The sequence below is a fragment of the Nothoprocta perdicaria genome, unplaced genomic scaffold (assembly GCF_003342845.1).
Source record: "Nothoprocta perdicaria isolate Ctin4 unplaced genomic scaffold, notPer1 scaffold_65, whole genome shotgun sequence".
Taxonomy (NCBI): domain Eukaryota; kingdom Metazoa; phylum Chordata; class Aves; order Tinamiformes; family Tinamidae; genus Nothoprocta; species Nothoprocta perdicaria.
Window position 1 is genome coordinate 2,230,667 of NW_020455921.1, and position 23,395 is coordinate 2,254,061.

The 23,395-nt window shown below is 41.5% G+C and overlaps 1 protein-coding gene across 1 annotated transcript in view; it reads right to left on the bottom strand.

Moving 5' to 3' along the window:
* Nucleotides 1-23,395, bottom strand: part of XKR4 (XK related 4) — a 211,855-nt gene that overhangs the window by 66,270 nt on the left and 122,190 nt on the right. Inside the window, exon 2 of the mRNA XM_026050100.1 lies at nucleotides 10,326-10,525. Within this exon, the coding sequence (XP_025905885.1) occupies nucleotides 10,326-10,525 (200 nt within the window). The remainder of the gene's footprint in view (nucleotides 1-10,325; nucleotides 10,526-23,395) is intronic.

The following is a 23,395-nucleotide window of genomic DNA, read 5'->3' on the forward strand; positions in this document are numbered from 1 at the left end:
AAGAAAGATGCTGCAGGAGTGCATTGACATGCTTTTGGGCTGGAGCTGGGTTACTAGAAAAGTCATTCAATATCGATTGCTCTTGGAACCAATTTTGGTTTGTGACTTTGCTTTAAAAGTAACGTAGGAATAAGTTTTTGCAAGACTTTATCAATACAGAAGAAGACAGTGACATTTGGGAAAGACAGGAGTACTTTGGAGGCTGGAAAAATATGAATGATATGGAATTTCATTACTTGTATTTAGCTGTTAATAAAAATTGTTAATGTAACTGAGACCACATCAGAGTGACATGAGATGACAGGAAAGCCTGTTTTAAAATAYCATGAAGTAACCAGGGTTAACTAATGAGGTGTTTGGGTCCAAGGAGAATTACAATCCTAGGCAATACTTAGTGACATATTGCCGCTAGAAATATGAGAGCACTGCTGAAATGTAATCTGGAATACTCACAGAATCACAGATGGGTTGAGGTTGGAAGGGACCTCTGGAGATCACCTAGTCTAACCCCCTGCTCCAGCAGGGACACCCAGAGCACGGGGCACAGGGTGGTATCCAGGCGGGTTTGGAAGATCTCCAGAGAAGGAGACTCCACAGCCTCCCTGGGCAGCCTGTGCCAKGGCTCTGTCACCCTCACAGGAAAGAAGTTCTTCCTCACACGGCCCAGGCACAGGCACTCTTGTGGGCTTTGCTGTTAATGACTTGGTAATGATTGCTTTATGGTAACATATTCATTCTCCTGGACCTTGTTTCCAAGCCATCACAGTCTGTCCCAGTGTCCTGGCAAGCCGGCCCAGCTGCAGAGTCTAACAGGGATTCTGGCTAGGCTGAGCCAGCCGCACAGAAGGAAACGGACATCAATAATTCAAGCTTGCTCATGGCACCCCTAGCTTTTCAACCAGTAAGGGCACCAGMTGTTCGGCAGTGGTTTGGATAAGAGGGCAGGAGACATGTTACCCAGGCAGAGGCCAGGCTCAGAGCTGGCACGACTAGGGTACATCGCTACAGCCTGAAAGGATATGTCCATTCCAGTACCAAAAATGGCTGTAACAGTTGCTATCAGTCAAGGCACTGGGAATACTATCCAAAGAAGAGCTTAAAACAGTGAAAAGAGCTAATTACGAGGCCTCTTTATTCTGCAGCCCTGAAGCTTTATTTCAGGCAGCCAAGTCTGTGTGGGTCAGGGGGCCTTCTTCATCCCCCTGCCACCACCCCCTTCTCCAATAACAGCAGGAGCTTCCAGCATGGAGATGACAACAAAATSGGCACCGTTCTGCCCTCCCTTTGCCCAAATCTCTCATTCCAATAGCCGTCAGAAAGACATCCTTTGCTTTAGTTTCCTCTCCTCCCCTTCAGACAAAAGTTTTGTAGGCAAGATAAGGTTATTCCCAGCAGAAGGGGGATAGAAAGTAATTATGTCCATGCAACACTGCTGCCACATCCATTGATGATTTTAGCCTCCCTTGAATTTTCTCAATTCAGGCAAGATTTTCCCCTTCCTGGGTTCTCAATTATTCAAATGTTCCATCCCCAGCTTTGGTCTCAAGCCTGTCTGTTTCCTTGAACCCAAACTCTCTGCACAGACTAAACACTACATCTCTTTGGCTTTTAAAATGCTCCTAGCAAAATGTTAGCAGTTTGTCCCTATCTTCTGAAAGGAAGGGAAGGCAAACATCAGCGGAGATGGAACATTTCCAGATTTCACCAACAGATCCTGGAGCAAACTGGTCCATGCAGCACATAGCTGAAGACTTGGGTTCAGGGCCCATCTCAGCTAGCAATTTATCATATAGGTTTGCATATGCCCTTGCATCAAAGACAAGATAGATTCACTTAGACCGGGCAGCAATGCAGCTTGCACTCATGCAGAGACCCCTTAGAAATAGATCATACAATGAGAGTCAAGTCATTTTTGGAACTCTGATCTTGCTTGTACTTCTCCACTTTCACTTCCATTCTCTAATCAGAGAAATGACACAGTGCASAGGTGCATAACAGTCCTGTTCAGCAGGAGTGCTCTAGTGAGAGCAGATTCCAGTCCTCTCTCTGCTCCAAAGTGATAAAGCCTCTGTCCACTTCCTCCAGCCATTTTAAGAGGAGCTAGAAGGTCTCCAAGGGTCTTTTCCAAAAGACTAACCCAAGGAAGACAATTTTTAAATGACTGTGAGAAGAAATCAAAACAACTAAGTTACATAGGTTTGAAAACTACTTCCCAGAATATTTCTGGAGCACTTTGTTGCCCAATTGTTGCCATTCAGTATGGCTGGATGACCCTGTTGCACAGTGAGCCAATGTCCTATGTCCCTTACCCAGACATCACCCAGAAGGACGCACTGACAGACTGCACAGATAGTATTGTACCAAACTGGAGGGATGGATTTTATTTGCATGAGCCAAAATGCTTGCACATACTAAGACCTCAATCAGGCTTCCTCCTTTCACTCGCCTGACTGTAATTAGTGCCTAAAAAGAGCAAAAGGAAGGTATGTGGCCCTGCAAACCTGCCCTAACTTTAATCTTGCCGTAACGACAATCCGTAACTGTAGTGAATAACTGATGGAGTAATTACAGAAGTGAGAACACCAGCATTAYTGAAGGCCCAAGTGGAATTCAACTGCATCTTCTCAGCTATTGCGTCCTGTGTTAGCAAAAGCTTAGCTAAAGAAGAGGTGCTTTCCTGTGCTTCAGTCCTACTSTCTTTCCAGAGCACTCACTGAGGTGCCTGAGTGGCCTCCAAGAAGCAGCAGTCCCTGTTTCCCTTCCAGTTCTTACCCACAGTGTTTTCTCTCTAGCTGGAAGCTATGGGTTTGATATAGAATTTATTTCAGTCAATGGAATGCCCTGCATGGAAGGTAATGCAGTCCCTTAGAAATTGCCAGATGTAACTTTTAGTCCTTCAGCAGGGAGGTGGACTGGCCTTTGGAAACAAAACACAGCAGAGAGCTGGTGTTTCAGAATTGATACAGGTGCCTTTGGTCACAGAGCATTTCCTGGGGCTGGTAGCAATCTCCATCCCACTAGACATGCCATTCCTCAGGGATGACATGTCACAAAGCCACTGCACTGATGACTCATGCCCCAAAAACATGCCCCAAAGCCGCAGCCAGTGCCCGCACCGGCACCCCTCTCCCTTGGGGATGAGGGTCAGCAGCCCAGCTGCAGCTCTCTTGAAAGGGCTGAGGATGGTCTAGAGGTACATCCATGTCTGCTTCAGCAGCACAGGACTCTCCCGAGAAYCCAGGTGAGACAGTGGCTCGAGAGACGGGCCCTGCTCCGACAGGCAATGAGCTTGTGAACATCCCCTTCAACTATGAAACGTATTTGAAGGATATCTCAGATGAAGACTTATGAAAGCTCTCAAAAATGAGGGTTTTTCCGAATCCATATTACTGACTTGCTGCTTACTATTTACACCAAAAAAGACAGCGGGACTGTTACAACCTGACAGGAAGAAGTATATTGAGGTGCTGTGCGAAAAAGAAACCTCCCAAGAGGTGAAAAACAACAACCCAGYCCCACCACAGCATGGTCATCTTGTTGATGTCACATCCACGATGGAACCAGCTCGTGTTTCTACAGTACAGTCCTACGGAGGAAGATTTTTTCCCTCGCAAGGGGGAAAAAGAAACAGCATTGCTTGTGCTAGCAGTAGGGAAACACAGGTTTCCAGCAGTTAGCCATGATAAGCTGCCATGTCCTGCAATGTCCCTTTTTAAGGTAATTTATTACGTGTTTATTATGTGTTCTAATAAAGTTAGTGATGTTGTTTTTAAGTTACACTCTGATGTGTATTCATTATAAGCAATARGATAATTATAAAATGCTCCTAAGCTCTTGGGAGGAGGAGGAGGAGGGGACAGGGAGGTTATGCAGGACCTAGAAGAATGTTGGGCTTTGAAGCTTTGACACATGTCTGTCAAAGGCAGAGTATCCTATAAAGGAATAAGAGAAGCTTAAGTGTGATATTGGACTACTCATGCAAGTATATGCCCTATAATATAACGATAATTTTACAAGCACAGGTACTCTTATGGGCTCAGCTATTAAAGATTTGAGGCCTAGCCAGGCCCTTAGGAGATGTGCTCAAAGGCTCTTCTTAAAGGGGTTCCCTCCAAAACTTGCCATTTAGCTTACAGGGTGATGAAAATTTTCCTTCATTTAATTTTGACAAGTCTCACAGTATCCTCTGCTTTACTACACTGTGGATTTTTTATTTTCTTAATCTTCCATAGATAGATTCCTCTTCTTTTATGAGAGAGCCTTATGAAATAAGAAAAGAATGAAACTACTGTCTTTCAGGAAGGAAAAAGTACCACGATTAATGGTGTTTACCACACATATAATTAACCAGCAAGGTATATCGAGCTCTGATACATTCACTTACTCCATACAGTCTGGGAAATCTCTAGTCAACAAAGATGGATTTTGACTGGAATTGATGAACAGAAAGTCTATGAAAGTCTATATCTATGAAGAAAATCAAGAAGATGCAGAACCTCTCATGAGATGCGAAGAAGCAGCAAGGACAAATGACTCTTACTTTATAATTGATTATTTATTTTATCCCCTAATTCCCCCTGTTCATCACAGTAGTCCTACTGGGCAGGGGACAGCAGTGCAAGGGGTTGTCTGGAGTGGTGCGGGCTTGAATTGTCTGGTGGCTGGTGTTCAACAAAATGAATAATGGCTGAAGTCTACCTGCTTTTCCCTTTGTGGAGTCTCCCATTTCTTGTAATCATCTTTGGGATGTCTCCTTTTACGTTTGAAATAATCCAGTGATTAAGAAGCTGCTAAAACTGAGGACTGAAGATCAAAAATGGACTGTACAGTCACATAGGCATCATTTCTTTAGGGAACAAGTGTAAAAACAAGGATAGTGCAAGATAAAGCAGGAACAGGTTGCTGATGAAATTAAAAATGTGGGTAAGCAGAGGAAGGTTTCCATCAGTTAGGGAACTGCTCTTCCAGTAGGTGAACTAGGACAAAGACTATAAGTAGCTTTAAGATTCTAAACAGATTATGGACTGGGCAATATAACATAATTGCCTTCAGAAAGCCCCCTCCTCAGAAGCAAGGATGAGGTAATATGATAGGTTTATCCTAACGAGTGCAAGATAACATCTAAGATTTGCAAAGGGGTCATGTAGATCAGTTTAAGCCCTTTCCAGATGACATTTATTCCACAGTATACCATATTTGTTAAACCTCGCCACTGAAAATCTATCTTACCAAGTTGCAGGGAGATTCAGGGAATGCTGCTTCCTCTGCTTTTCTTTCTCTCTGGAAAGGCTGGGTGCTTGTTGYAGCAGTGCAGAACATCATTGACAGCACAGAGAAAAGCAATGGCAACTTGCCCAGGACTCAAGTGCTGCACCTTATTTCCATACAAATATACACTGAATTCTATAGATTTTAAATCAGAATACTTCCTTATTTAAAGAATACTGCAAATGTACACAACATTTTACAGTGCAATCTAAAATTGCTGTGAAGGTCACAAAAAGGAGCAGCCATGCAAAGCATAGCACTATCCTTGCAAAAAGCAGTAAAGACTTAAATGGCTTTCATTTATTATTTTGATATAAAAAAGAGTTTTAATTCCTGTTGCATGAGGGTGAGTCTTGCCAGAGGAATTTATAATGAACTGGCTAATACATAATCTCCTTCTACCACATATAGTTAGGACCTATCAGCCTTGTCATAAACCACTAGTAAGTCTTGGAAATACTTGTTCAGCTCAGGCATGAATGGCAATAGGTTTGGACTGGAAGAACTGGAGAGCAGTTCTTTGCAGGACTGTGAATTTAAGCTCACTGGCTTCAGCGTCAGCATACAAACATGGTGGAGTTTCAAACAGAGCTGGTAGAAAATAGGAGAAGGGTTGGCTAACAAAATCCCATGACAACACAGTGTCAACAGATTCAAAGGCTCCTATTTGAAATATGGTAACTTCAGTGAAATGATGAATTTATAAATTGTTCTGGATTTCTCATTTTGCTTCTGCACTACTGTCAGTCTTTATTAAGAAATGTGCTTTTATAAGATATAAACTTTGACTAGACTTTGATTAAAGTTTGATAGAGACTTTGATTAACAGACTATATGGAGAAGAMAGAACCCTCTTCCTCCCCAGAGGCTGATGGGGGAAAAAACTTCAAGTGCCGACTAGCCAACATAATATGCAGTAAACAGTAATGAGAAGCTAATTTATAATTTAAACAATGTGTTAATTACTGCAATATAAATAATGAAATGTGTGGGAAATCCAGGGAGTAATCCTGTCTATCTGCTCATCTAGGAACAGCTAGAGCACCATGCCCTTGAGAAAGATAACAGTGGCTTATGCTAACATATAGGCTCTGCTCCCAGACAGATCATCAGCASGCTTCTTTATTTGCTTGCCTTCGCCAGTTTTAAGAAAGGAGGTCTTTCTGAAATCAAATGGCATGATGAAAGGAATAAAAAGAAGTAAAATGAAGGGACCAAGGGGTGTTTGTCAGTCTGATGGAGCAAGTCCAAAATGAGGAGTCASAGGAACTGATAGCCCTGGGTTTCCCTATCTGCGACCCTGTGACCCTATTCCCTCTCTCTGGCGATGGCATCACCATACGTGTGCTTGGATCCCAATGGGATTTTGCCAAGCTAGCAAAGGGGAAGAGAGAAGTGTCCAGATGGCTCAGTGTGCAGCCACACGAGCAGCAGCCCTGGCCCAAGGGATGGGAAACTGTTTGAGTGAAGTCCAAGGACTTGGATGAAGTGCTGGTCAGGACTTTCAGGGATCCACTCAGAGATTTTTACCGTCAACATGCAATTTGATTGGCTTAAGTTGAATTGTAGAATCACCCCATAGTGGGGTGCCCTTCAATGTGCCCTTCCAAGTATATCCATCAATTTGTCAGTCCTAAAGTATGTCAAGTCAGTAGATAAAATATAGTGAGAGGTGGTCTTTATATTGGATGTCYGGAGACCTGACCAAGGAAGAGTGTGAAATCCCTTAGATAGGTCTTGCCATGACAGCCATCTTACATCACAGTTTCTTTGAACATACTTCTCACCTGAAATAGGATATGTTGGTACAGGAAAAATAAAAAAGCAGCACAATTATTTGGAGCCTCTCTTGTCTCACCAGAGAAGCTGCCATGGGAAGGTTGCCCCATGGAGCACAGGAAGGAAGGGAGACAGACACCACAAGGAAGAGACTGAGAAATTACTTCTTTTTGGAGATACATCTGCCTGCTAGAGAGGGATATTTCTATAAACACAAAGGCCCATCAGTGCAGAGGAGGTGAAGATAAAATGAGTAAGAGGAGGCTGTCAAAGTTCCAGGTAGTCTGGCATTATATACTTCAGGACTCCATTCTAGGAGACACCAGGCTACTGGCTGAGGGCAAAATAAGGAAGATCATTTCCTCTAATTCCTACCAGTTTTGATGAGATCTTAAGGAGACCAGCTTTTCAAATAATGAGCATGAAATTAGGACAGTTTCATCAATATTCAAATTTCTCTTGGTACCAAAGCCTAAAGAGGGCCACCATTCCATTCTGTTTATGACATCCAGTGTAAATACTGTCTTGCCGTAGTGAAGCAATCCTTGCTAGAAGGATTTCACTTTTTAATTCATATTTGGGGAGTCTAGGCAAGTGCTAGTGCTAAATGATCCTTATGGTGCATCTCCTGGGCAAGTTGAAATGAAGTTGTGAAGGTGAAAGTTGAAATGGTCCTAACTGATGTGTTTGTAAAACTCAGAGAGAAGCTTTTGCAGGCTTTGCTATCTTTAAGAATGTGCAGCATTTCTTTTCATCTTTGTAAGGATTTGTCTGTGTGMTTTCTCCCCTGATTAGCAGAGTTTAGGGACTAGAAAAAGCAATAATTCAGATGTGGCAACTCTCGTACTAAACCTAGTAATCTGCAGGCACAATGACCACATTCTCTTGTTGGAGTGATACTATTTTGATGCATTGGAATGGAAAATATGCAAGTTTACAAATACAGTATTTAACAACTTTTGTTGTGATCGTCAATAATGTGATAGTAGAAATACTCTGCTTATAGACCAACACATTTCCAGTGTCATTCAAACCCTGTGCCAAATTTGTGGTTGGAGATGAAAGTGTGCTTTWAAGAACCAAAATTAGAAATGTTGGCACTCAGTTGTCATGATAATTCTGTCCTATACAGACAACTAAAGGAAAAAAAGCCAAACAAAGAAAAATAATTAAAAACTGTATTTTATTGATCTTTGTTAGAAATCTGTAAAAGGCTCAGTGAAGGGTCAGCTAGCTGAAGCTTAGAGCTAGGCTTTTTAAACACCCAACTGTAGCATGAAACCATTGAGAGAAATTATGCAACCTTGCAGTAAATCTGTCATCCTACAGTGCAATGTATTATCTCTAACTATTTTTACTTAAAAAGCACAGAGTACAGAGAAAACTATTTTCACTATTGGCAAGATACTAACCCAGGAGAATATAATTTTACAGCTGTTTATGAAAATGCTAGATCATTATTTAATTTCCCCAGTTCTTCAAATGGGGCCTCTTCTCCTGGGAGGATGGAGGAAAATGGGGGAAGGGGGGATCAATTACTGTTTTCAGCCTTCTTTGCAGAAATGCAAAGTTATAGTTTCATCCCTTTCTGATTTCTGATACACAGATTTCACAGAGTGGATTGCAGGCTTCAGGAACCAACTTTGCCTTCTAAATTGAAATATTTCTTTTTTTTTTTTTTCTAATTAACAATCGTTTGCAGAGTATATCACAGACTTAGTGCCTACTCACCCATCACATTTCTCATAGATCTATTATTGCACAAAAATGAGGGCAAGAGTCCTCCTGTATTAATAGTTTATGAAGGCAGCAAAATTACAGCTGATCATAGAGTATTCTGGCTATGTCTCCTCTTAAACTTCTCTCTGGAGTCTCTTTTTCTGGAGGGCCAAAGCTTCTTGAATGATAATACTTTCTTCTGAATGATAATAGTTTGGACAGCTTAGTGTGCAGTAACATCACTTTGAGAAATAGCTGTAGGAAGTGCATAGACAACCTTCTCCATACAGAGCACCAACTAATTAAAACAGAAACTTTGGCTTTCTTTTCCCCTCAAGGTGACAGAGTTTTTGATCTAAAGAAACAAACCCAAAACACACAGGAAACAGGACAGACCTTATTACACTTCGGTTCTAAGGGGAGGAAAATGAAAAGTCCYTGATTTATCCACAGGAAACCACACAGGATCAAGGTCTTCACACATTTATCCACCTTGTGCCCAGTTCTTTTTTCACCTAATCAGTCTCACTGCATGTTACACATAGTAAGTTAACTAGACTGAGAGCTTCTTGGAGCAAGGATTTGTCACACACTTTTACCCCGTACAGTGGCAAGYCTATGAACTGAGGGCAGAGCAATAATGCTTATTTTTCATGCTGACAGAAAAAAAATACAGTTTTATAAGCTCATATTTTTACGTGTCCCTCCCTCTTTTCCTCTTTCCTTCCTTCTCCATTTTCTTCCTTCTTTCCTTCCTTCTCTCCTTTCTTTCCTCTTCTATCCTTTCCTTTTCTCTCCATCTTTCCCTCCCTTCTACCTTCCCTCCTCTCCTCATGACATCTCTGTCGCCTGCTGGATCCTGAGTTCTCATCACTTTTCAATAATTCCTGCCCACATGCAGCCATAACACCATCCCATTGCACTAGGAAAACGGTGCTAGAAGAAAGGAAAGCTATGATCTAGGCAAAAGTGGCATCAAAAGAAGAAAAGGGAAGGGCATATTTTCTCTTGAACATGCAAGTATTCTTGCAGGGCTCAGCAGCTGATATATGTTATTTTGGGTAGCTATAGCTGATAACTGATGGATATATGTTCCATTGACACTGACASTGGTATTTCCTTTGCAAATTTGCTGTCTTCTCCTGTGGCATTTTTTGGTTTGACTTAATACCACATGAGGCTTGCTGCTGGAGTTTGAAGGGTTTTGAGCATTCACAGAAGGAAGCATAGACAGAACAGCAGTAGTTGGAATGGTGCAGTTTTCACACTGGCCCAGTGGATAATCAGAAAAGCTCTTCTGTYATAAGGCTGTGTAGAAAACAAAATGTTATAAATCCTACCCACAACATAGGACCAATCAGAAACGATAAAAAATAAAGCCCAATAACAGGCATTCTTGACAGAGTCACTGTTAACAGCTTAATAGCACCTGGCAGGCAAGATCTGTTCTTATACAAGCAATACAAAGCGCACAGCAGTTTGAAAGGATAAATATGTATGCACAGAAATTACATCTTCCTAGGATGATAAAAAAACAAATAGACTAAATGAACCCCTACCTTGGAGAGCCTGGAGTGTACGAGTCTGTACAACAATACAGAGCTGCAGGACCAGCTGTGGTGCACTTTCCAGAAACGTGGCTAGCAAATGCAGCATACTCACATCTGCATACTCATACACCATTTTCCAATAAAACCGCCATCTGTCATTCTCTCCACTCCGTCGACTCCGGATACCCAAGTATATGGTATGGAAATACCTAGAAATAAAAGACAGGGGTTATAAAAATGCAGAAAGATATTTTATAGGCACTGCTGCTGCTCAAACAGAKCTCACATTTTCTCAACATGCTTCAATATAATGAACATTTATTTACAGGGAATGTTGTATTGCAGCTTTTAATAGTTAATGTGTTGGGAGTAAACTGAAGATGCACTTGCTTAAAACAGTTTGGAAAGCCTTAGCATTGTTTTACTTGTTAAATACTATTCCTCTCAAAAACAGAGTTTTGTAAAYTGACATGTAATGTAGATAAGTTGATTATATGGTCCCGTCCTAGAGTGTGCTCAAGTAATGGGGAAAAACAACTGGTTCTCTAGTGGCTTCTGCTCAGAACTTGCAAAGAATGAGGCTCATTTCTGTGTGACTCCATGCAGATTTGGAAGATGATCTGCACTGCAACCTCAGGGCCCTAGTATGGCACTGCTATGCTTACCCAGGGGTCTAATGAATTTATTAACATGTTTCAAATATTGTCACATATAAAGTGCTTTTTCTGAAAGACTGATTATTTTAGGACAGGAGAAGATCTAGCTGTAAGTTTCTATTTTAGAAGAAGAGAAGCTCTAGCTGTGAGTTCCCTTGGTGATTAGAAATGACTCACTAACATAGTTCCCCTGGAAGAGCAGCAGAGCGTAGAGGCAGGAGCCACGAGTCCAACAGGCTGCTGCTATTGACAGTTGTAACCATAAGACGATGGGAGTAATGCAAAAAAACACAAAGCATCATCTCTGGTAGCCTGTGCATCCTACCAGAGTGCCCTCTGGGGCTACTAACTGACCTGGATATCTCTTCATCCCTCACACACTCATCCTGAAAGCATTTCCTTCCATGTTTTAAAATATGTAAAACGTATTTTCATAGCACTTTTTTAAAGTGAGAATATATTTTCTATCCAGGAAAAGCTGTACTAATTTATAACCACTTCCACTGTTAACTGTTTCAACTGGTTAAGATGAAATGCTTCACTATTTTACCCTCCTTCTCATGAGTCCTTGTTCCCAAACTCTTCTCATATCTAGTCCAGCACACTGCACCTTTGTAAATGGGCTGCATTCAGCTGCTCATCCTTCTCCAGTTCAGCTGTAAGTTGAGCTGTAATTTCTGCCAGCAAGAAGAGTTTTGGGCTGGCAGGCAGAAGATACCTCAGTGAAAAAACACTGCCATCCCTGTATCCCACCTGATGATGCACACACACCACTGGAGAGCAATAGCTTTTCTYGGGAATATGCATCAAACAAAATCAGGAGGGGACACACAAAAATAGCTGAGAGGCCAGATCTGAGTCTGCAGCATTTCTCTTGACAATGCACATTGTTGCAATGTAAAAGGAAAACATAAATTAAATCCCATCAGGTGTCTTTGAACTTTATTAAAGTCACATGCTGGAACAAAGCAGCAATAAACTACTCAGACAGTGAGACCACAGGGAAACAGTGATGAAGAAACCAACTTTACTTTTCATGGAAAACCCTGAGAAGGTCTAGATGGGTAATAGTATGGTGAGATGACAGAGGTCCCTGGTGTCCTCACAGTTAGGTAAAGTGGCATTATCCATGAAATAGTCTGATGTATGGGTCTAGATGTCAGAGGTGAAAAGACATATTTTTTCTGTGCAGTTCTGGTAACTGGACCTTCAGGTTCCTAGTCGCAGTCAGTTCAGTTGCTCTCAATGTCTCTAATGTAAGCACAGAGACAGGTATCCTTCTGCTTTTCTTTCTGTCTCTTTTTTTTTTTTTTTTTTTCTCTTTTTTTTTTTTTTTTTTTTCTCTTATTCATTCCTCCAAGGAGCATACAAGTGAACATTGTATATAGTGGGGCAGACACCATCTTCATCATCCTTTCAATGAGCTATCATAACCCTGCTATAAACACCTGGAGCAGCTTTGGCTGCAGATAGTTGTGCCACGAGGCTCTAGCTTTGCCAGTAAAACCATCTGCAACGTCAGTTTTACAGCATTTGTGCAAAAAAAAAGAAACCTTTTGCTATTATGAAAATGACATGCTGGGCAAGGCAATGTCCCCTGGGTTTCTTTACCTGCTCTGTGGAGTGGTTGTGCATGGCAAATGCATYATGATTAATGAACCCTTATGGAAATATATCCTCTTTCACTGCACTTCATTGTGAAACACTGGCAGTGAGTTATGGGGGAGTAGGGAGTCATTGCTCTTTGTCTAGTTAGTGCTCTACCAATCTAGGCACAAGAGGCAGAGGAGGAAGACACTTTCTCTTCTTACATGTAGGGGCCAAATTTCTACCTCATGTGTTTTTTTTTTCCTTTTCAGGGCAAATTTCTACCTCATGTGTTTTCTTTTTCCCCTGTCCTATCAATTCTGGCCAAATTAATTGCGGGCTGTAAGGAGCATTTACACGCATAATTACTATCTCTGATTTATGGGTACAATCAGGTGATTATGCAGCTAAAAATTCTCATTTGCATCCACAATTAATTGCACCAGCAATTGATGTTAGGTGTGCAAATTAGCCGTTAATATGATAAGATGGTTTCATAAAATGCTTCATCTATCAAAGACGTTTTTCCTATAGTAAAATGCAAAAAAAAAAAAAAAAAAGTTGTTCTTGTTATCATTTTCAAATATAGCTTCACACTGCAGTAATGACACATCCCATTTATATATACATATATATATATATATGCATTATATAATTTTATCTTAGACACCCTCATTGGAGTCCTGTTGTTAGCAAATGCTATACCAACAGAGCTATACCACTTAGTGGCATTTCCAAAGAGCTTTCACCACTCTAGTCTTCTGGTATCACTCTGGTGGAGATTCACATTTTGYGAACGTCACAGGTTGCGCCTTGCATATATGGTTATTGCAACAAGAAAGATACAGAAAGAATTCATGATGACTCTGCACTAGAGAATATCTTAGGCTCATTGTAGCGTAAAATTGTGCCAATGAACTAGAAAGTGCAGATGGAGATTTCATTATTTCAATTGCTATTGTATGTGGAAACTTCACATAGTGTGCACATACTGTATGTATATACAGAATCTACATCCTTTTCCCCAAATAGGTTTTGAGTGAWGACAAAAAGAAAGAAAAAAGGCATGTCAAAAAACAAAGAATGAAGAGGTGAGAGTTTGAGTACCAGAGGGAGAAGGGAAGAAAGTGGGAATGGAAAGTAAAAATATTACCATCTAATAAACTCACTGCTCTAGCTAATAAATCAATCTTTTCTTTTTAAACTGCTGATTTCATTAGAAAAGTTAAAAACAATTTTAAAAATCCCAAGTCTCTAAAATTACACAATTATAGAGCTCTCGTTTGTGGATAAAGGCTTAGATAAAACTTYTCCTAAAACTCTAAGTTAGAAATCTATAAAATGTTCTATTAAAAAGCAATATCAAATCTTATTTTAAAATTACTCACGTTTTGAAGTCTGACCACCGCTAGGGTTTTCATCACTGATATGAGCAAACTTACTCAGAATGGAGGGAACGGAGTAAGAAGCAATAGATCCTATCTTGCTGGTAATCAGATGGCAATGTATATATTGTCATTTGAGGCTTAATGTCTTTTTCACCCTCTAGAGGAAACACGGAATGCTTTGGCCTTTAATTGCTTTAATTTACTTCAGTACATCACAGTGTACAGACCACTGATAAAGCATAACCCTGGAGGATGTAAATCTGAGACAAGATCACGAGAGACATTCTTGTCTCATTGTATTAATGAGGGGAGGCAGTAAAGTCAAAAACAAACACGAAGTGGGCTAGCCCTTGCACTGCCTTCAGGAAGTGCTCAAAATGCAAGACAAACAGAAGAAAAAGGCATAAATGTTTGTAGCTGTGCAGAAAATATGTACTATAGTATATATATAGTACAGTATTTCAAGAATACTAATTTTGCTGCAGAGTTACATGCTAAACCTGAGGGTCAGCATGGATTGGGATACCTACATTTGAAATATTTCTGGTGACACTTTAATTACATGATTAAAGCATGCCCAATTGTGCATTTAATTGAGATGTGGTTGTATAATTATATGATGATACCAAATATTTAGAGCAGTGCTTTCCAAGTTTAAAGTGCTTTACAAACATAATTGATTAACTGGGCTACATGTGAATAATCTCACAGGGTKCACTTTCTGGTGACTGGCAGCTGACCAATCCCTTCTTGCAGGAGCAAGTCATATTATTTATATAGCAAAYTTGAACCCAGGTGAAATTTCACTAACACATGATGGAGATTACTTTCTTGGGTGCAGAAAAATCCCACTCCTTTCTCCCTTGTTTTTAGAGGAATGTGATATCTTGTGCTGAATTTAATGGAACAAAATCCTTCACTGCTCAGGTGTAGCTCCATCACAGGACAGGCAAAGACCTCTCTCTACCTCTCTCTCTCCAAATACTTTAAAATGCAATTTCTCAAATTCAGATAATTTGGAAGAGAAAATTGAGATGACACTGACATCTTGGCTAAAGACTTCCACTAGGGTATGAACTAGGGTTCATATGTTTTTTTTACCAAAGGTCCCTAGAAGAATGGCCTGGTCTCATAAAATTTCAGAGATTTTTGGCTGCAATATAACAGAAATAGGGGTTTTGGCTGATTTATGTCGTASTACGAAGCTAACATTAATACTCACTATTTCTTGCTAAGTGACGTTTTCAGAAGCAGCTCCACAGTGCGTCACTGACACTGTGCTTTTAATATAGACTGCCAAAGCTCATTATAAGTGGAAAAGAGAAAGCAAACCCTGACTGCTGATGGACATGTTGACCCTATGCATGTGGACTGACCTGGTCTTGCTGCATGTGCTTTGGCTCCACCGCCATCTCTGAGCCTTTTGCATTTGGGTTCCCACCCACAAAGTTAGTAATTTGCCCTCATCTCCTCTCTCCCAGCCCTGCAAAGTATTCAGCTGGAAATCAAGGGTTTGGAGATCAGAAACAATTACATTCACTTGCTTTTCATTTAGACTCTGTGCACAAATGAGTGCATGTATAAACAGAGCCATACGCAAGCCCAATCTGACTATGGTTCTGAGCASTTTTTGCTACAGATTTTCACCCTAAAGAAACCATCCATCTGATGGTAATTTATACAGCTCTGGAAAAATGTCTTTAGTTTAGAAGTGTCAAAGACTATATTGCTACCATGTGTTTAATCTAAAAAGTCCTTAGGATGATACACATGAATGAGACACCATTTGTGTTCTTTGGAAAAATGAAAATGTTTTGATTTCATGCCTCATGTAGTCCATATTTATTGCAATTGCCGAAGTCAGTGGAGGACACTTGGTTATGTTACATAGCCTACTGAAATATTTGCGAGATCAAAAATCATTAGTGGCCAGTTGTAACAATCTCATATATTTATTCTGATGTATAATTTGCCCCTGTATCAAACAGTACATTAGACAATTTAGCTGTATTGTAAACAGTTGCTCTTTTTACATATGAGGTGTGGAGAATAAAAATCTCTGCTGCAGAGCTAAAGAACAGTAAAATAAACAGCAATTCAACTAAGTGGTATTTTCTTCTGTTGCCTGGTTACCAGAAAAAAATTAACTGTATTTGTATCTCAACAGTATTTGCTGTGTTAAGTAACAACAGATTGTTCTATTTTGCCTCTTATGTGTCTTTTTGTTAGGTGTGCCTCAATACTTAAACAACAACAGCAAAAAAGTTTTTAGCAGGAGCACTTACTTCCTTATCAGTTCATGTTAATATTTATTCTTTTTGTTGTGAAAACAAGGCAAATCCCTCCTGTTTTAATCCTTTTTCTAGGAAGGGACAAGCCATAAATAGCCAATTTTTAATTTTCAAATGAAAACATTTTCTGATAGCAACATTAAGGTTTAATGTAGAAAGGAGACTGAAAGATTCTGTAGCACAGCAGTGACCAAACCTTGTCCAACCAAGCACATGGCTGGCAATTTACCAGCAGTCAAAAGTCTGGGCTTAATTTATTTTAAATTACGGGTGCAGCATCCTCATCTGTGTTGCTGAGATGAGATCCAAGCGAGTACAGATCCTATTGGGGAATATTTCATCATAATTTATGAATTTATGTCTAAAAAGGACTATTTCTAGAATATCCTGTTCTTGTTTAATTTGCTTTGTAGTATTTAAAATCCCATAGAAATATTTGCTTTAAGTTAACCCAAACAAGTTRCTTTAGGAGCATAAACAGAACGAATATACCTGTTTCAGTAAGATATCCAGAGGCTTCTCCAGCATCTTCCATGACCATCCCAAATGGGATGTTGGGAGTCAGAAGATGGCAACATTTTTTGGCCAGTGTGTTGATGGGAATTGGCAAATGAATTCCCCAATTCCCCAATATTGAATGTGAACAGTCAACACCAACATTTTCATTCTCTTCCTGATAAGGCCAAACTGTGGCATAACCAGAGTAAGTGTGGTGTGAAGCGAAGTCCCCCTCACAGAAATAACTCTTCTTGTACTGCAGGGTGGATGCAGCTTGCACTGAATGTCACGGACACCCGGTTCTCCTGTGTGGTTCTCCACCCCTCTGGCTTTGCAGTGTGTGGTCCTCCCTTCCCYTTCCCAGCACACAGCACATTTTAGTGCGACAAGCAGCAAATCCACCGTGGATGCGGATGACACTGTGGTGTCATGGATCCCCAAACCATGCCTTCCACATCAGCCAGAATTACCCTGCAAGTTTGCCATTTGGTTTAATTGCTTCTGCATTTCTGTTCCCCAAGCCTGGCTGTTCCAAGCATGCACCCACCTCCCAGGGCTCCCTGCCAGCCTCCGCAGCATCCCCACTGCTCCGCGGTGCCCGCGGCGCCAGGCTCTCCCTGCCATCGCCACGGCACCTGTCCTGCCGCCCTTGTTTCCTTGTTTTTCTCCACAGCACCGGCCCCGGGGCTGCCCGAGCTCGGCGGCAGCAGCCTGTCACGCAGGCAGCCACACCGCTGGTGACAAGGAGGGCTTAACCTTGTCACGGGACGTGATGCAGCCGCCGTCCGCCGCTCCCGCAGACACCGCTCTGCTGCTTCTCGGGAGTAAACACTGGCACGATTTCCACGCAGCGCGCTGTGGGCTAGAATTAAAAAGGAATATAAAAAAAGTGGGGAATATAAAAAAAAGTCTGCAGCGTGCTGCAGCTGTCTCTAGCTATGTCTCTCACAGCATCTCTTCAGCTGGTCACTGCCCCCGACGCTGCGTAACAGCTGCCTTTCCCACTCCAGTCAGGGAACGGGGCCATTGCAGCACGTTCAGCTGCACAAGTTCTGCTGTGCTCTCCCTTCTTGCAGTGCCCCGAGCACTCGTGCGCTCTTTAAACACAGCCACCACTTCATCAAAAGCTGATGAAGTCGATGCTGGACTCGGAGGCTGCTTAGTTCTCCCGCATGGGAAACACAGGAGTTTCCTGCGTGTCACTAGGACTGTGGCTGTGGTAGTGATGCCCTCAGGGAGCAGACTGCTGAAGAATGGCTCCCCAAAGGAAAGCACAACCAGAGCAGAGCAAAGATCTTCTGAGAAGCGGAGGGTTCTGGAAGTGTCCATATGGGATTTCTAGGCCAATGGTACTTATCTGTAAATTGGAAACTCTTAGGGAAACATGGCTTTATTGATTGATGCCAGGACACTCCAAAGAGCTAAATGAAATTCCTGATTCTTCTATAGTCTTCTGTGTGACTATATCTCTTTCCTTCCTGTGCCCTTACAATTTTTCTGRGGTGCCCAGTGGAAGTCTGTTTCCTTTCTTTGATCAACAACTGAGATCCTCTTATCCATATAGGTTTATACCAAATTTGKTTTTCCTCTTCTGCAGCCTTCCTCCTCCTGTCATATTTTCATTTGCCTTTAAGCTTTTTAAGCTTTTTAAACTTAGCCATCTCAGAGCACCATGGGTACTGAATCCTGGTTAGCCTCTGTGTCCCAAGCTGGAGATACCAAGAAGAGTCAAGAAGCAGAAAATTGCAGATTTCCCCTGGGAGCTTCAGGCATTCCCTAAAAGGCAATTAGTCATGGCCAAGAATCCATACCATGCAGCTGTCACAGGAATATAATAATCATTATAGGCATTCTCAGTTCACTAGACCCTGGGGCTGCAGCAGGAGCTGAATTGTTTCCCTGTTCCACCCCAGTGATAACCAAATTATGAAGACAGCCTTTGCAAACGGTCCCAAGGCCCCTCTTGTGAAATCATCAGGGAAGATGTACCTGTCTCAGGACCACCTGTGTGCCTGCACTTGGAGAAATGACCACTTGCTGAATTAAGAATGGGACTGTGCTGGGAAGCAGCATCTCAGGCCCCTTCTGAGCCTTAGGCACCAGGATATGCAGCTGGGCAGTGCCTTGTTCCTACATGGGATAAGACCAGGATAAGGCATCATCTTCCTTACTCCTGTCTTAATTTCCATGGGAGGAAAGGGTACATGTACAGACAGATGAAAAACAACAGTATGGTCTGAAAAGCAGGGGACAAGGGCTGGAAACTCTGCAGCCCTTCCCTCGGGGATAGTATCTATTTCCTGCCATGGACAGGGAGACAATCAGGCCCCTCCAGGGAAGCTGAGGCTCTGCAAGCACCCTTCTCTCTGATCCTTTCCACAGGGGTTGCTTATCTATTTGAATATCCCACAAAGGGTGAAACATGGAGCAAGAGCAGACAACAATGTAAATACTTCGRGCGTTCCTATAGATTTTTGTGGCCATCTTCATTAGGGACCATTCAGTAGCAAGTTCAGAAACTTCTGATCAAACTCATATTTCAGAGTTACAAGTTACATCCCCAAAAAGAGGGAAAAAATTTGCTCTGTTACTCACAGGAACCCATGCTGTTTCTTACTTTCTCTGACAGCTTTGATAAATTAAATAGATGAAGGTGCCCAGAGGGTAGGCAGCTTTCTCGTGTCAGCTTGAGTGGAAAAAGAGCAAGTAACTGTGATTTTGGCCAGGAAAGAAAACCTTTGCATTTTTAAAGCAGAGTAGAATTTTACAATATCTTCTGCAAAAGTCAAAAGAAGCAGTAGCTGTACAAATATGGAATGGGTGGAGACTGTATATCCTGTATATCTTTCTATAAGATTATAGAAAAAAATATGAAAGTTTTTCCTCCCATGTACACATCTTTCCTCCATGACTACCAGTGTGTGCCAGGATGAATCTGGGTTGTGCCACTCTTGGGGGCTGGCATGTAGTCTCACACCGTGAAACAGCAGGAGCTAGATGCTGCCACGAACCACTAAAAACGAACCATTGCCAACCTATCTCTTCTGTCCTCCAAAGAAAAACTTCCAAATTGCTCATAAGAGCTWTGATAGGACCCGACTGCTCTTTCCAGCTCCAGAGAATTCTGTTTGGAAATATCTATGCTGTAAATTACTGTTTTTCATCTTATTTATACAGCAGTCTGTGTTTCAGCTTTTTCTTTAGAAGTGCTCAGTAAATGCTATTAGCTAATCCTCTGATATAAACCATCTAATAAGCAGAATTCCCATTGTTTGGAGGGAACAATCTATAAGCAGTCAGGAAGCAATGTGGGATTAGTCTYTCATTAAGATATGGACAGTACTTGTGTGATCTTTATGCGATATTCAAATAGCTGTCGGCGTTATTTAACAGGAGTTCAGGCTAACTTCCTGCTGGTGCTTTTAAGTAGTTCTGACTAATGGAGAATATGCTTTAAACGTTGCCTGCTTTAAGAATTTCATATAAGATTCAATTCAAAAATAAATTTGCCAGCTAATAGTATTAGCTGTGCTGAACAAGATCGCACAAAGAAATGGTCCTGAATGCTGAGTGGAACACAGAAACAAGCACTATATCTATGTACTTTGCAAATGCAGTGTTCAGRTATCTTTGGATTAAGATTTCTGGTATGGGGGTTTGTCTAGGGGAAGGTCTAGGACAAAAGGCAACATTTTCATTTCAGGCTTTCATCTCTTTCCTTAGGCCAAATCCGAAGGACGTAAGTGAGAAAAAGACCCTAAGGAATCTACTGGGAATTTTTTTCAACCTCCAGACCTCCAAATTTGTCCCCTAATCAATACTGCAATGTACAAGAGGGCATATAATAAAAGTTGAAGAAATACAAAAGGCAAGGGTGACACTTAAGCCAAAGGAGAAAATAACACAGGCTGGCAAGACAGCAATTAAACTTGCCACTTAAAAACAAACCACGGTCATTAGAGATCTATAGTCTAGTCTAACTAGAAATTTCCACATCAATATTAGCCCCATTTTGACAGATAACTGGAAATACCAAAAGTTCTGAAGGACAGTAAAATGCCTATGAGAGCAAATGCTGCAAGGGAATAGCTGGTTTCAAAGGGCATGTGATTTGAAACAAACGCAGAGATTCATTCTGGGTTCAACAGCCATTTTMTCTGTGAAGTTATTCAGAAAAAAGGCAGCTGTGTCACAGGTATGGATGAGGCAAGAATTTTTGCTGTGACAGGAATGCCCTGTAAAGGAACAGAAGAGGCCTGGCCAGTCCAATCTCTTTTACACCGTTTTTGGACAAGGACAACCAAAGGGACATACAAATASAGTAGATATTGATAGGGCAGTGAAAATAGGCTGAGATGGCAGAGCTTTGTACACATTTTAATCATTACCTGTTAGCTCAGAAAGGATGAACAGCRTGAACCGCCTAAGAGACTCCAATTCCAATTAAAGACCAAGAAAAAGCAAATCAGAAAAATCTGGATTATCAGTATGTGTTGGTCTACACGGGCAGTTATAGCCAGTTAATTGAAACTATGAATTTAAAAATGGTTGGCTTAAGCACTTAAACTCTCGAGTAAATTTTTACTTCCTAAATGGTTTGCTTTAGGGTAGGACTGATTAAGAGTTAGTTTAAGATAAATTGAAACAAGCCAGTAACACTGAATGAGTCTCTACTGGAAGATTTTAAAAAGTTTAACTAAGCTTTGGACTACAAACATTTTTTATTCTGTTTTTAGCTGGGGCTGGCATTGGTTAAGTTTTGCAACACAATCACAATTGTATTTGCATAGAGATCTTTACGTCTAAGCCTGTGATTCCCCTGCAACATACGTCTCTGCATTTAGGTAAGCAGAAATATTACATTAGATGTGCCAAGAGACTGTACAGATGAAATGATACAAATACAGCTAAACAAGTGCAAAAGTGATGAGCAGGTAAGTCCCAAACTGTTTGATGTCTAAACACAGAGCAGCATTTTCAGTATCAAGGTTGAATTTCTTGGCACCTAAGTCTCCCTGAAAACCAGTGTAATTAAGAGCCTGATGCATCAGTGCTRTGTTCAGAAAGCGGGATACTTTCAGCTGGACACATCTGGATTGGTTTTGCTAGGATCCACAGGGACATCTGTTCCTCCCGGGGCTGAAGAGGAAGCCCTGGAGCTGGAAGGATCATGTGGGACCTGCCAAGGCAACACATGGTCCCTGCTCAGGGATGGGCAGCAGCCCTGGGCACTTGGGCAGGGAATGGTCCCCAGTGCCGGTCCCCTGAACACCCTGCAGGATACCAGGGCTCTGGAGGGGTCTCACATCCTGCTGCACCCGTAATATGTGCACTGCAGGCTGGAGGTGATCTGCTTTGCCCCAACTGCCCTTTCTTGCACTACAGACTTAATACTGACACTAAGAAAAGATCTGTGCGGTAGGACTTAAGGTCAGATTTATTGGTAGAGCTCCGACAGAAAAGAAAGCTTAGAAGTAAATCCAATATAAAAATATAATTTTAGTGTCTGTATTGCAAACAACCTCTTTAACTGCCCATGCCTGCAACCTAAAATCCCTTAGACATACACCAGATGCAGGAATCAAAATTTCTTGTTCAGACTAGCACTTGTCTCCATAACGCTGCCTGTTACAAGACTGATTCTTGGCCTAGACTTTATAGATTATGAGTTCTGCAAGGGACATATGATACAGGTCTTCCTGGTTGTCTGCTCAACGAATAAAATGTTCTCCGGATCCTAAGTGAAACTTAAGTTTTACATAATGCTAAAAATGCCGTTATTACTACTAMTAATAATAAACTTGTTTGGCATTATTTGCTTAATTGAAAACCATTTATATTAATCCATGGAGCAAATTGYATGAACTTCCTTTAACCTCTGGGAACTGCTTAGAAATTCAGTATTTTTGGTGAGTCATAATTGCAGTTTAGGGGGCCTGCATCCCTTCTATGCTAGCTAGGTAGATACCATGTCCCCATGGCATTTCCTTCCCGTATGGGTCCTGGTCACCCACATACAGCACGGGGCTTGCTGCAGTGCTGAAAGTGAGGCAGGATGGAAGGATGCCTGGGTAAAACAGTAGTAGCAGCTATGGATGCTTCTTCAAGAGCACAACCAGGCACTTACCCTCCCTGCTGTACTAAATAGCATCTTAGGAGAGACGACTAGCTTAGCCAACAGAAGTTAAAAGAGCATGGGGAAAGCAGGAGAAAGTAATTTTCACAAATATTTTTCTATGGAGACTATTATAAACAGGAATTTTCCATTTTTAGAGCCACCAGTTTCCCTTCTAACAGCAGTCTCTCTGGTTGCTATTGGCTCCCAAGGCACAGATGTCTTGCATTGCCAGAGGAAATTTAGAAAGAGGGAAAACAGCTTGGAAAACAATTTCTCTTTCTATACGCAGACATGTTAACAYAAAGGAGGGGCATACAGAGATAAACTGAGGAATTCCTCCTGACTTCTCTGATGAAAACAAAGGACTTTTGAGAGGCAAGGGGGAGGAAAAACCTGCAGACAGCTCCTCTGCAGGCACAGTCATATTTGCTTCCTATGTGCAGTTTGATACGAGCACCTCGTTTCCGGAATTTTCCCCCATCCTCTGCAATGAAAGAAATCATTTAGGTCTAGGAGCTCTACTGAAGACATATGTATTACT